General features: G+C 53.8%; 2 protein-coding genes across 3 annotated transcripts in view; one reads left to right on the top strand and one right to left on the bottom strand.

Moving 5' to 3' along the window:
* The window catches only part of Znrf1 (zinc and ring finger 1), an 86,453-nt gene extending 84,214 nt beyond the window's left edge, over positions 1-2,239 (top strand). The window contains exons 4-5 of one of the 2 annotated variants that reach the window (XM_090357319.1): positions 765-856; positions 1,934-2,239. In XM_090357319.1, the coding sequence (XP_090213445.1) occupies positions 765-822 (58 nt within the window). In that variant the 3' untranslated portion in view covers positions 823-856; positions 1,934-2,239. Of the gene's footprint in view, positions 1-764; positions 857-1,607 lie in introns of both variants that reach the window. The other variant, XM_090357318.1, reaches the window with a different exon arrangement.
* A 2,348-nt stretch (positions 2,240-4,587) lies between these two features.
* Positions 4,588-10,173, bottom strand: Ldhd (lactate dehydrogenase D). Its single transcript, XM_090357273.1, has 11 exons — positions 10,094-10,173; positions 9,882-9,994; positions 9,590-9,731; positions 9,268-9,409; positions 8,978-9,137; positions 8,199-8,398; positions 7,989-8,117; positions 7,785-7,912; positions 7,116-7,206; positions 6,919-7,030; positions 4,588-6,826 (listed from the first exon to the last, which is right to left on the bottom strand). Exons 1-11 carry the CDS (start codon positions 10,160-10,162, stop codon positions 6,661-6,663), a joined length of 1,452 nt encoding a protein of 483 aa, XP_090213399.1. The 5' UTR covers positions 10,163-10,173; the 3' UTR covers positions 4,588-6,660.
* Positions 10,174-12,361: the final 2,188 nt, after the last annotated feature.

Below are 12,361 nucleotides of genomic sequence, written 5' to 3'. Positions count from 1 at the left end.
CTAGAGAACTGATTCATAGTCTGGAGGTGTCCCAGGGGGCACTAAGCAGAAGAAGAAGGGAAAAAATACACACACACTCACATGCACGCACGCGTGCACCTTGACACTAGGGGAAATGTGTGCAGATTATCTGAGTTGAAAATGCCCAGGTGTTGGTTTATAAATTCTAGTCGCTGTCCTGGGGCATCTACTGTTCTTTCTCTGGTGCACACAATCCTCTTTAAACACAGGGGATCCAGACTTTATTGTAAGCCCCTCCATGGCTCACTTATTCAGCTTAATCAGAGCTCTAGGGTCTGGCCACCTTTCACCTTTGTGGCCAAGCTGGGTAGACTTAAAAGACGCAGCCTGGGAAGGGAGCCATGCAGCTGCTGTCTTGGCCAGGAGGAGGCTGTCTTAGGACCCCACAGCCGGGAGTCAAACCAGCCTCCCAAGTCTGCTTGCCATTGCCTGCCCTTAAAACCTTGGTCATGGACCAGCCAGCCTCAGTCCATTCACCCTCACCTTCTCCCTGCAGCGGTTGCCAGGCTTCCTGCAGGTGGGCCTCAAGGCCACTCCTTCAGGCAATGCCAGATCCCCCTGAGCCTGTGCCGGCCATCCTCCCCACTGCCAAGTCCCTTCTCCCTGCTTCAGAAAGGGGGCAGAGTAGTTTTTCCCTGGGGCCCTTTCAGAAGGGAATTAGAAAACCCTGTCAGGAGTCTGACCCTGTCCTGACCCATTGGCAGGAGCTAAGGTGGTTCTTCTTGCCCCCCTCTGCCCCACAGTTGCATAGACTCATGGTTTGAAGTGAACAGATCTTGTCCAGAACACCCTGCAGACTGACCCTGCCAGGCTTGCTTGCCGACTCCTCTCAAAGGTGAGCCCATACACAAAGGGACTCCAGGCTCAGGGTTGAGTTGCTGAGGGCCTGTTGGAGGGGCGGGGGGGCTGCCCTGACATGCAGAGGAAGCAGAGGGAAGGATCTTCTGTGATAGGATAAACATGCCCACGAAGAAATGGAATTGGTTGGGGGAAAGACCAGTATGTCCCAACATCTAAGGCAAATCTCCCTGAGGAAGCGTGAGGAGAAGCAGATGAGCCCTTAGCTGGGTGCTGGGTTTACAGCCAGGTATGCTTCATTCTCACTCACCTCTTAGAGTCTCCACTTCTCTAGAGATGGAGAATCATTTCCTGTCGTCTTATGGACATGCACTCATTGAATAGCCCATGGGATCTGTGCGTTGTCCACCTCAGAGGCTCACCAGCCGTCATTCCACAGCTGGCTTTTTCACCTGCAGGCCGCCTTCCTCACTGTGCTCGCAGGGGACTCTCAGGCTTCCAAGCCAGACTCAGCCCCTTTGTCCCATAGCACAGGGTCCTGATTGCAGCACACTACACCACACCCCCCCTGCCATTTCCTCCCAGGGCGTCTTTACTGCTGGCTACCCTCTCCTGCCCTTCGCCCTACCTGTTCCTTCTCAGTTCTGGGCTGACATTTTCTTTTTTTCTGGTAAGCAAATAAACACAAGCTCCAGAAAAAAAAAACAAAAGTTTGTTTCTACCTAATCTCACATCCAAAGAGTGGGGGCCTATTTTCTTTCTGCTCTCTCTCTATTTTGTTTTGTTAGGTTTATTTTATTTATTCCAAGTAAATGTCCAGAACAGCTGATGTCAGACAAATCGGGGACATTTGCTCTTTTTACCTTCACCTCAAAAATCTGATGGCAAGGGGAGAAGAAAAAGCAAGGGCAAGAGTGAGGCAGAGGGAGTGGAGCCTGGCCACATAGTGCAGGCCAAATTCCCAGCATGCTGCTTGGCTTCTGGGGGACCTGCCTGGACCGAACCACAGACTCCCTGCCAGCCTGCCCTCGGTGGGACGTGCTGCTGCTGCCATGGGATACAGCCGTGGCCCTCGGCCAGACGGAGCACAACTGACTTCTTCTGACTCACACAGGGACAGACAGCCCCTGTTCCCGGGAGGAGGCTCCTCAGACACTGAACAGAGCTGAGCTTGGGACCCCCAGAAGGAACAGGGCACCCCTTCTGCACTGACTTCCAGAAATCGGTCCTCCCTCCTCCTCGAGGACACCCAGTCAGATGAGAGCGAGTCTGAGAGAAGAGCGAATCTACTGCTATCCTTCCCCTCCCCCTCCACCCATGAGGGGAAAGGGCATTTTCTTTTTCACCTTTGAAAAGTGTGTGGGTCTGTCTTTAAAGTGTTTACAAACAACAAAAAATTATATAAAAAAAGTCTAGTGTCGACTGGTGTTTTCCCTCGTGATGTTTACAGATTGCTGTTTGCTGCCCAGCTGTGACCCACTCAGTGACAGAACCACACATAGCCATGTCCTCGCTGCCAGCGCCCTAATGGCAGGCAGTGTCCCTTCCTTTCCCAGCCTCCCAGTTGGTTCTCTGCACCACCAACCTCTCTACCTTGGGGTTTTGGTCTTGGTTTTCCATATATATAATATATTTTTTTCTGGCTTTAGTTTTGCACTTTTTCTCCCCCTGAGAATCCTGATAGCCACTTGATTTCATTGCCAAAAACAAACGCCCATGGAGGGTTTTCTCCCACCCCATTCTCATGTCTTCCCCTTTCTTTTCTCCTTGTTCTGGTCAGTTCAGAGGATTCAACAATCGCAAGTGTACTGCAAAAATATCTGAACATTCTTCTTAGGCCCTTATGGATTTTTTTTTTCCCCAGAAAACTTAAAACAGACAAGCAAAAGACTTTACTAAAGAAACATGTACCACTACCTGTTTTCAGGTTCTCTGAGAACATCTAGCCATGATGTTCATATGTGGATCAGCCCATGCAAGATAGGTTTCTGTATTTATATATTAAAATACAAAAAAAGAAACAATGTTCAAAGCTTGGGAGAAAACCTTTCTTCACTAGTCAAGGTGTTTTGATATGGTATTAAAATAATGTCTAACAAAAGATGCATTGTGTGATTTTATTTTAATGAAGTATTGCCATACAAGTAAGAATGGGGGCAAGGCCCATGCCCTCCCCCACACCTGCCTCCTTCATAGGCCGTCAGCTCCCATAGCCGCAGCTGTGCAGAAGGAAGTAGTGGTTTAGGTGTGCATCCTACATGCTCATCTAAGCACATGGAACCTACCTGCCATTATCTGTGAAGTAATCATGATGGAAGTTTCCTGCAGAGATCACTGGAGGATGCAAGCATGTGGGTTACACACACACACACACACACACACACACACACACACACACACATACACTAGGTGCCAGCACCCTCTCTAGAAGCCTCTGCTTCTTGTACCATGTTCTGCCCTGCCTGCCTGTTGCTGTCAAGCCCTCTCATCTGAGTGCTGACTCATGGGCATGCTTCTTGAAGGCCCAGGAAGAGGCCTTGCTTTGGAGCTGAGCCAGTTCAGAGCCCTTGAACCAGAACCAGCTACTCAAGCTCTCAAACGTTGGCAAACAGCAGACTGGGCCGGAAGCTCTGGGCAGCGGGGTAGCAGTCCATGCCTGGCCTGCCTCAGAGCCAAGCTCCAGAAGCTGCATTTCAGGGCCTCCTGCAGAACCAGTCAAGGGAAGCTGAAGAGAAGGAAGACTCCACACCTCTGGCCTGATCCTTCCCAGGTCTGCTTCTGCTGTAGCTTCAGGGCTCAGTCCTCCCAGTCTACAAGTCTGGACTGTGCTGCCACCAGGGCCTCTGGCTCTTTAGTCTCTTCACTCTATACAAGGACATTCATTGCAAGCTAGTGGGCAAGGCAAGAAACATGCTCAAAGAACTGAAGACATTGAGATTTTGGTGCCTTGGGTGTCAAGAGTGGAGGCCTACCTGGAGTAGAAACCGAGGGACACTGCTGAGAGTTAGCAGTCAGAACGTGGGCCCTTCTCTGCATTTGGACTCTCTACTTGGAAGAATGATCCGGGGGTACTGTTTTATTCATCTGATTTTCAGATTCCATGTGAGAAGTGGGGACAAAATGCGACCCAGAGGCCATCGTGAAGGTCAGGATTGGCCCAGAAGGCCTGGCACATGTGCAGTGGGCTTCCTTGGAGCTTTGTCACAGCAAAGGGCACTGTTCTATTCACAGCAATTCCTGTTTCTGCCTAGCAACTGTGTCTCCCTGTTCTATATTTAATTCCACCAGCAAGAAGGAAGTCTCCTTGTCTGACCCTGGGCCTGGAAATAGAGGCTGTGTGTGCCCACGATGGTAGCAAGAATCTGGCTGCTTTGGCAGTGCCATGGCTGAGCCCAGTGACTGGCAGCCGGGTGGGACAAAGCTGGGGCCCACACTAGGTGCTATTCCAGTCTCCGGGGAGGATGTTGGTCTCCTCCCCCAGTGACTTCTGCTCCCACCTGGCACATGACAGCCCCCTGCTGGCTGCTATATCCTCTGAATTCAGGTCCAAGTTGCTGGGCCTTGGTACGGAGGTAGGTTAGGGTTTGTCTGGGCTCCCCAGGTAGAGCTGGTGTTTGTCACTTTCCATCCAGAAAGCATCTTTTCACCTTTGTGACAGTAGAGAGGACATGGAGAGACAAAGGTGAGTGCTGCTGCTCTGCCAGGAGGCCCGGCATGCTTTCCTAGACACAAGCCCTCCTGGAAACCACTCATGTAACAGCTACTTAATAGTGTACAAAGTCATAAGATGTTTTTATTCTGAGATAAAATTATGTAGGTGAATGATTTTGAGGCATGTATAATCCTAACTCCAGATTTTTTCCCCAAAACACACACAAAGCAAGTAAGACAAAAATGTCTATTATTGGGCCAGGAGTTTGGCCTAGTGGTAGAGTGTTTGCCTAGCATGCACAAAGACTGGGTTCAATTCCTCAGTACCACATACATAGAAGAAAGCTATAAGTGGTGCTGTGGCTCAAGTGGTAGAGCTCTAACCCTGAGAAAGCCCAAGGATAGTGCTCGGGCCCTGAGTTCAGGGCCCAGGACTGGCAAAAAAAAAAATGTCTATTATTGAATCTTCACAGAACAATGTGGTTATTTCAAATTTTCTGTATGTTTAGAATTTTTCTTAAGAGAAATTGTTGGGAAATGGCATTTGCCTAGCAGATACTAGCTGCCAGGTGTTAGAAGGCACATCAAATCAGGACAGCCTCCGCTCAGTTATGGTGGGCTGGGGGAAGGGGTGCAATCTGCTTGGAAGGAGAGGGGGTTGAAGAGTGTTTATAGGACGAGCCTGGACCAGTTTGGGGGGTTGTTCACTTCCAATAGTGGTTTGGAAGAGGGGTGACAAGAAGCCAGGGGTGGGATTGCAAGAACTGAAGTTGGATTTTGGAGAGAGCCTGGGCTCTCCAGGTTCTGGAGGCTGCCTGCTGCTGCCCACCTGCTGACTCCCACATCCCTCGCCTCGCTTCTTTCCTGAGGGGGCCAGGTTGGGAGACATGGACAGCACCGTGAGCTACTAGGACCTGCAGGAGGTGGGAGATTAGAAACTGGCCATGCACCTCCATCCTGGGAAGTGAATGGACCAGGGCTTGGAGCTACAGGCTGTAAGACAGTAGAGTGCTGGACAGCTGAGGCCCAGAGCAGATGGTGTCAGGCGCCCTCTTGTGGGCTTAATAGAAACAACTGCCAAGTGCTCCAGACAGGCTCAGACCTGGGGAATCCTAAGACAGGCAGGCCCAGGGTGGACAGGGCTTCATGTTGAGGACAGAAGCTGGTCATGCCATACATTGCAACATGGAGAGATGTGGTACAAGAAGGAGGATCTCACTTTCATTTCTAATGAAGCAGCAGCTTCCAGAATGTGGTATTCTCAGGCCTGGTCCAGGCCTGGTGGGGGGGCTGCCAAAATTAATGTCCACCATAGGTTGGGGTTCAGCCTGAGGCTCCCAGAAGCCGAAGAGTTGGGACAGGGACCTGACTTGCTTCTGTAGCCTGCGCACCACCTTCTTCCCCGAGTTTCTCTGTCAGAGGACAAGGCTCAAAACAAAGATTAGAACCTGAAGAGGAGACGGTGGATATGGGGGTGGTGCTTACTGCTCCCCTGACATGGCAATGGGGTGCAGATAAGTTGTGGGGGGACAGGGAGAAGAGTAACTCCCCATTCTAGGAAAGGAATATTCCTGTCAAGTGTAGGATGAAGGATCCCTGGCCTAGAGGTGGGAAGGCCTCTGTAGAGGGACATCATCTTAGTCTTCAGGTGAGCCCACGACATGTGTCCAAACCAGGGCTAGGATGTGTAAGAGCAGAGAGGGGCTGGCTGGCAGTGGCTCTCACCTGTAAGCAGAGCTACTCAGGAGGCTGAGATCTGAGGACCATGGTTTCCCAGGCCAGGCAGGCAAGTTTGTGAGACTTCAGTAACCCATCAAAAAGCTAAAAGTGGAGGGGCTGGAGATGTGGCTCAGTGGTGGAGTGCTTGCCTAGCATGCATGAAACCCTGGGTTCAATTCCTCCATACTGCATAAACAGAAAAAGCTGAAGTAGTGCTGGGCTCAGGTGCTAGAGTTTTAGCTTTGAGCACAGAGAGGCCCAGGGACAGACTGCAGGCCCTGAGTTGAAGCCCCAGAACTGGCCAAAAAAAAAAGCCAAAAGTGGAGCAGGGAGAGGCTCATTTCTCACTCTCTGATTTTCTGCTCCTGCTATACAAGACTAGCTGGCAGCGTAGTCACTGTCCATCCTTGGAAGCTTCCAGGACAAGGGCTCTGCGGTCTGGAGGTTTGTAGAGCAAGCACTTGAAGCTTGTCACAGCACCTTGCCAGGGTTCATGAGGCCACGGGGGTCCAGCGTGACCTTGAGCTGCCGCATGGTCTCCAGGGCCACAGTACCGACCTCTTCCTGAAGCAGCTGCCGCTTGCCCAGCCCGATGCCATGCTCCCCGGTGCACGTCCCGTGAAGTGTCAGTGCTCTCCTAGGGTGCCATGAGCAGGGGTTCTCAGCAACCTTGTTACTCTGACTCCCGTTGCCTTCCCTCCACTCCCCCTTCCCCAGCTCAGCTCCTACCTTCCCAGCCCTTCTGTAAAGACCTTGACTCGATGCAGCTCCTCAGCATCATCTGGCTTGACCATCAGGACGCAGTGGAAGTTGCCATCACCCACATGCCCAAGAATGCCTCCTGGGGGCCAGAGTACAGAGCTGCCATTGGCCCTGGTCTAGTCAATCCTAACCCCTCCCTCAGCATAGTGGTGAGTGGGCAGAACCTGTGAGCCCCGAGGCCTTCAGCTCCTCCTTGGCCTGCACCAGGATCTCAGGCAGCCGGGAAATGGGTACACACACGTCCGTGGAATAGCCCTGAGACAGAAGACGGGCCAATGAGTTTCTTCCCATCACCCCTTGCCTGCCTGAAGTAAAGGGGGCTCTGTGATCAAAGTTAAGGGTGGGTCGGGGGTGTAGCTTCAGCTCTTGACTTCACGGACGTGAACAGCCTGCTCTTCTCTAGGTGACTGGCCTGGGTGTGTTTACCACGCCTCATGAGCCAGACCTTCAAACCTGCCCTGGATGCCTACCCTCAACTATGTACAAACCTCCTGCACCCACACTACTGAATCGGCATGCCCTGCCTGGAGTCCAGCCTTCCAGGTTGGTCTAACCTCTTCTCTTCTTCCATGATTCCTTCCTTCTGGGTTTAGAAAGCCCAGAGCAAGGCTTTCTGTAAGGACTCCCAAGCATTAGGCCGACAATTCACTTCTAGATAGCATGTGGTAAGTAGCTGGGTAGCACAATCTGTGGCCTGGGTTCCGGTGCCCAGTCAGCCAGGCCCAGCCCTCTAGCTGGTCTCAGCCCACGGCTTTCTCTCTGTGTATAGTGGGTTGAGGAAAGGGTTTATGGGCCAAGTGCAGACCCCAACATCATCCCAGTCCCAAGCTCACCTTGCAGCCAGGAAACGCAGCTAAGAGTGCGTACCAAATATTATGGCGTGCTGCCCAAAGCTGTTTGCGCTCCTCAGCTTCACGGGCCCAAGAGAACTGAGAACCTCCATTGTTTTGCGTGATTGTCTCTGCAGTGGGAGGAGGCAGGTTGACTTTGGGCCTGACACCAAGGTAAGCCTCACAACCCTACCCTCTCCAGCACACCTGCCAGCTGCAATTGCTCTTCCACTGTCTGCTGGGAGCCATGGAACTCCAGGAAGAGCGTGGGAGCCACAGGACAGTTGAGTCTGCTGTATCTGTTGCAGGCATCCATTGAGACATCATCCAGAAACTCTGAGACCAGGAAAACAGATGGCTAGATGAGGCCAGGTTGTGAGAGGGGCCTCTTCCACGGACCCCACCTCGACTGCTCACCAATGCGGGCCACGGGCACTGCAGCCTGGAGGATCTGCACAGTGCTGTCCACCGCAGCCTGGACACTGGGGAATGCACAGGTGGCAGCAACTGTGGACTCCGGGAAAGGATGCAGGCGCAGAGTGGCAGATGTGATGAGGCCCAAGGTCCCCTCAGAACCCACAAACAGCCCTGTGAGGTTGTAGCCAGCTGCACTCTTCCTGTACACCAGGGACACGAAGTAGCTGAGTTCCCTGGCCCAAATCATGAGGAATGACTGCCCAGAGTCTGGAGCTGGGCCCCAAGGCACCCGGAAAGCCTGGGCTGGCCTTCCAGGACCCCAGCTGACATCACTGAGCTGCTTCTGAGCCCATATCCAACCCACCTAAAGCTGTGTGTGTGTGTGTGTGCACCCTGCTCCCGCCTGTCCTGGGGTTTGAACTCAGGGCCAGGTACTATTATTGAGCTTTTTTTGCACAAGGCTAGCGAAGACTCTACCGCTTGAGTCACAGCTCCACTTCTAGCTTTTTGGTGGTTAACTGGCGATAAAGAGGCTTATGAGCTTTCCTTCCTTAGCTGCCTTTGAACCAGGATCCTTAGACTCAGCCTCCTAAGTAGCTAGGATTATAGGCCAGAGCCCCTGGACCCCGGCCCCGGCCCCACATCAGCCCCGTGAAGGGTGAGAAACGCCGGGATCATCAGTGGCCCCAGAGTCGTGGCCAGGGCCGCCCATCCATCCGGGAGGGAGGCGGGAGGAGGGAGGCAGGCCGGAGAGGAAGCCCAGGGCAGAGGGCACTCACCGGAAATGGCGCCCCTGGCCCGCAGTGTGAAGCAGCCGGCCATCGGGCAGCACCACCCCCAGATTGAGCACGTTGTCCCGCATGGTGCCGTAGCGCACAGCGTTGGTGCCCGAGGCTCCAGTGGCAGCCATGCCGCAGAGAGAGGCGTCTGCACCTGGGTCTGGAGGGCAGAATGCTGGGGAGGGGCGGCCCGGGCAGGCGGGTGGCCCTTGCCCTTGGGTGGTGAAACCCGGGACCCTGCCCCGTCCCCAGCGAGCCCTCTGGGGTCAAGGGCAAGGTACCCGGCCTACCCACGGGAAACCAGAGGCCCGTGTCGCGCAGGTGAGCGTTGAGAGCCTTCCGGGTGACACCGGGCTCCACCACCACCGAGAAGTCCTCCGCGTTCAGCTCGGTGATCCGGTCCATGTGGGTCAGGTTAACGCACACACCGCCCTGGCAGGCGTGGCAGGAGCTGATGGGAGGGCGCAGGGCCCGTGCCAGGCCCCGTCCCCCCTCGAGGCGGGGCCGGGCACTCGGGGACGGCTGGGGACCCCCCCATACCTGCACGGCGCAGACGCCCCCCTCGAGGCCGGGCCGGGGACTCGGGGATGGCTGCCTCCCCCCCCCCCGTACCTGCACGGCGCAGACGCCCCCCTCGAGGCCGGTGCCCGTGCCGAACGGGACTATGGGCACGCGCTGGCTGTAGCACAGGGCCGCCAGCCGGCTGACCTGCTCCACGCTCTGGGGCCACACCACGACGTCGGGCGGCTGGCACCTAGGGGCGGGCGGGCGGGCAGGGCGTGGCATGCCGGGCCAGGTCCCCGCTCCCCTCCAGGACGGCGGCCCCGGGCCACCCGGCAGGCCTTCTGCACGGGGCACCCCAGAGCAGCTGCCGAGGGGCGCGGCCCGGGACCCCCGCCCCTACCTGTGCATCGACTCGTCGTGCCCGTGGTGCTCGCGGACGGCGGCGGCCGTGGACACGTGGGGGTCCCCCACCACCGACTTGAGAGCCTCCACGAAGCCGGGGCTGAGCCGGCCCTGCAGGGCAGACGTCGTCCGAGTCACCGGAAGGGCGGGGGAGGGGGGCCGCGGAGGGGTGGCGTCTCGGGACCCCCGGACGCTTGGGACCCTCCCCACCTGCGCCCCCCCGGAGCAGCGGCCCCTCCGGGGCAACAGCCCCCAGGTTGCAGCCCGGAGCCAGGCCATGGCGGGTTCGCAGCCGGGTTTCGCAGCAGCCCAGGGGACGGGGAACCGAGACTTCTGCCCTGGCTCCGCCCATCGCCAAAGCCCGTTTAAGGAGGCTCAGGTTTAAGGTCTCCCCGCCCCCCCCTCCCGCCGCAGACCTCACCTCGCTGGGTCGGGGACGGCTGGGACCCCAAGGTCAGCACCAATAATGCTTGCTAGAAACATTGGGGAAATGAAGGAGAGACTCTCGCAAACTCTCTCAAACACCAATTTCTCCTGGAAACCTTAAAACCTTTGCTTACCAGTGGCCTAGGTCTGTAACCCTATCTACTCCGGAGGCTGAGCTATGAGGATCCTGGTTCAAAGCCACCCTGGGCAGGAAAGTCAGTGAGACGCTTATCTCCAATTAACCGCCCCAAAGCCAGACACAAAAGCTCAGGGACAACACCCAGGTTCAATCCCCTGGAGCTGCACCAACATGAACAGATAGGTCAATGAACCGAGTAATACAATCCTGCCGCCTCCAGCCTACCATTCATTCACCCGAGTTCCTCCCAACCTCCTTTCAGACCTGCTCTTTTTCTGTCCAGGTATAAGGATGCTCCTTCTAGGTTCTGCATGCACAGCATGCACTCCACCCAGACTCATCTTCTGATTTTCAGCCAGCTGAGTTCTCCCCCCACCCTGAAGGTCTTAGCACCTGTGTCAGGTAAGAGCTGCCAGGAGAACCATGAGGAGGGAAATCCCAGGATCCCCTTCCAGGATGGAAGGGCATAACATAGTGGGGTATCCCAAGAGTGCTTCCTGGAAGAGGAGATCTGAGGATGAACAGTGTAGCATCAGAGAGGTATAAGAAATGATTTCAGGGAGCATGGCCTAGGGTAGTGTGCTCACTCACTTAGCATGCAAGAAGCCCTAGGTTTGATTCCTCAGTACCACATATACAGAAAAAGCTGGAAGCTGCGCTGTGGCTCAAGTGGCAGAGCACCAGGCTTGAGCAAAAAGTGTCCAAGGACAGTGCCCAGGCCCTGAGTTCAAGCCCCAGGACTATCAAAAAAAAAAAAAAGGCTTCATGTACCACTATGAAGCATCTCCCCAACCCCTTTCTATTCCACAGCAAATTCAAAGGCTGTGGAAGACTCACGGAGGCTCGAACCTTGTGCAGATAAACTACACACATCTTTTTTTCCTCTTCTGAGTCAGGGATACAAACTCTTACCTCACTCTAATGGATTCCTCACCCCAGCCTTGCCTGCCTGCCTGCCTGCCTGCCTGCCTTCCTTCCTTCCTTCCTTCCTTCCTTCCTTCCTTCCTTCCTTCCTTCCTTCCTTCCTTCCTTCCTTTCTTCCTTCCTGGCCAGCCTGGACCTCAGTCCTTCTCTAAGTGTCCTACCATGCTCAGCTCTCTTGTTGATATAGTGCCTTGATAACTTTTTGCCCTGGGTAACCTTAAGCTTTTAACTTTTTGTTTGCCCCTCTGATATTGGGGTTTGACCTTTGTTTAGTTTTCTTGATCACTGCTGGCAATCTACCGTTTAAATCACACCTTCAACCCTGCTTTTTTCTGGTTATTTTTCTTTATTCCTAAGGGGAAGTAAGAGGAAATAGTATAGTTTTAAAATTTGTGAGGGTTTTTTTGGAAAAAAAATATCACATACAAAACTAACTCAATAGTATTGTGCATAAAATGGTTAGCAGAATGTGTGTGTGTATGTGTGTGTTGTGTTTTGGAGGGTTCTCTCTTGTCTGTACATTTCAGGGCTTAGTCTTTTTTAAATAGCTCTACAAAGTAGAGCCCATTTTACATATTTGCATATCAGTGATCTCTGTTCTTTTCTCAGTGAATTAGACCTCTTCCCCCATTTCCAATCTTAGATGCCATCATCACATTACTTACCTTGGCTGAAAGCTTTTTAGATATTTCTAATATTAAGGACCAGCCTGTGGCTTAAGAGCACCTGCCTAGTCTAGAATATTTCCAATGTTTTGCCACGTAAGTGGCAATGTGAGGTGCCTTCACACACACACACACACACACACACACACACACACACACACACATATATATATCCCTTTTTTTAATTTTTTGCCAGCTCTGAGGCTTGAACTCAGGGCCTGAGCACTGTCCTTGGGCTTTCCCAAGGCTAGAGCTCCACCACTTGAGCCATAGCATCACTTCTGGTTTCTTCTATGTATATGGTACCAAGGAACTGAACCTGGA

This window comes from Megascapheus bottae, chromosome 24 (genome assembly GCF_031878675.1).
Source record: "Megascapheus bottae isolate mThoBot1 chromosome 24, mThoBot2.hap1, whole genome shotgun sequence".
Taxonomy (NCBI): Eukaryota; Metazoa; Chordata; class Mammalia; order Rodentia; family Geomyidae; genus Megascapheus; species Megascapheus bottae.
Note: the sequence above shows the minus strand (reverse complement) of the source record. Positions and strands in the feature narration are given on the sequence as shown.

What these genes read in the sequence shown, in the direction of transcription:
- Ldhd (XM_090357273.1), bottom strand. Translation starts at nt 10,162, where the DNA reads ATGGCCTGGCTCCGGGCTGCAACCTGGGGGCTGTTGCCCCGGAGGGGC. An exon ending in GGGCCTCTGGTTTCCCGTGG is followed by an intron (nt 9,138 to 9,267) that starts GTAGGCCGGGTA and finishes TCTGCCCTCCAG; the next exon opens with ACCCAGGTGCAGACGCCTCT. An exon ending in GAAGGCCTCGGGGCTCACAG is followed by an intron (nt 7,031 to 7,115) that starts GTTCTGCCCACT and finishes TCTGGCCCCCAG; the next exon opens with GAGGCATTCTTGGGCATGTG.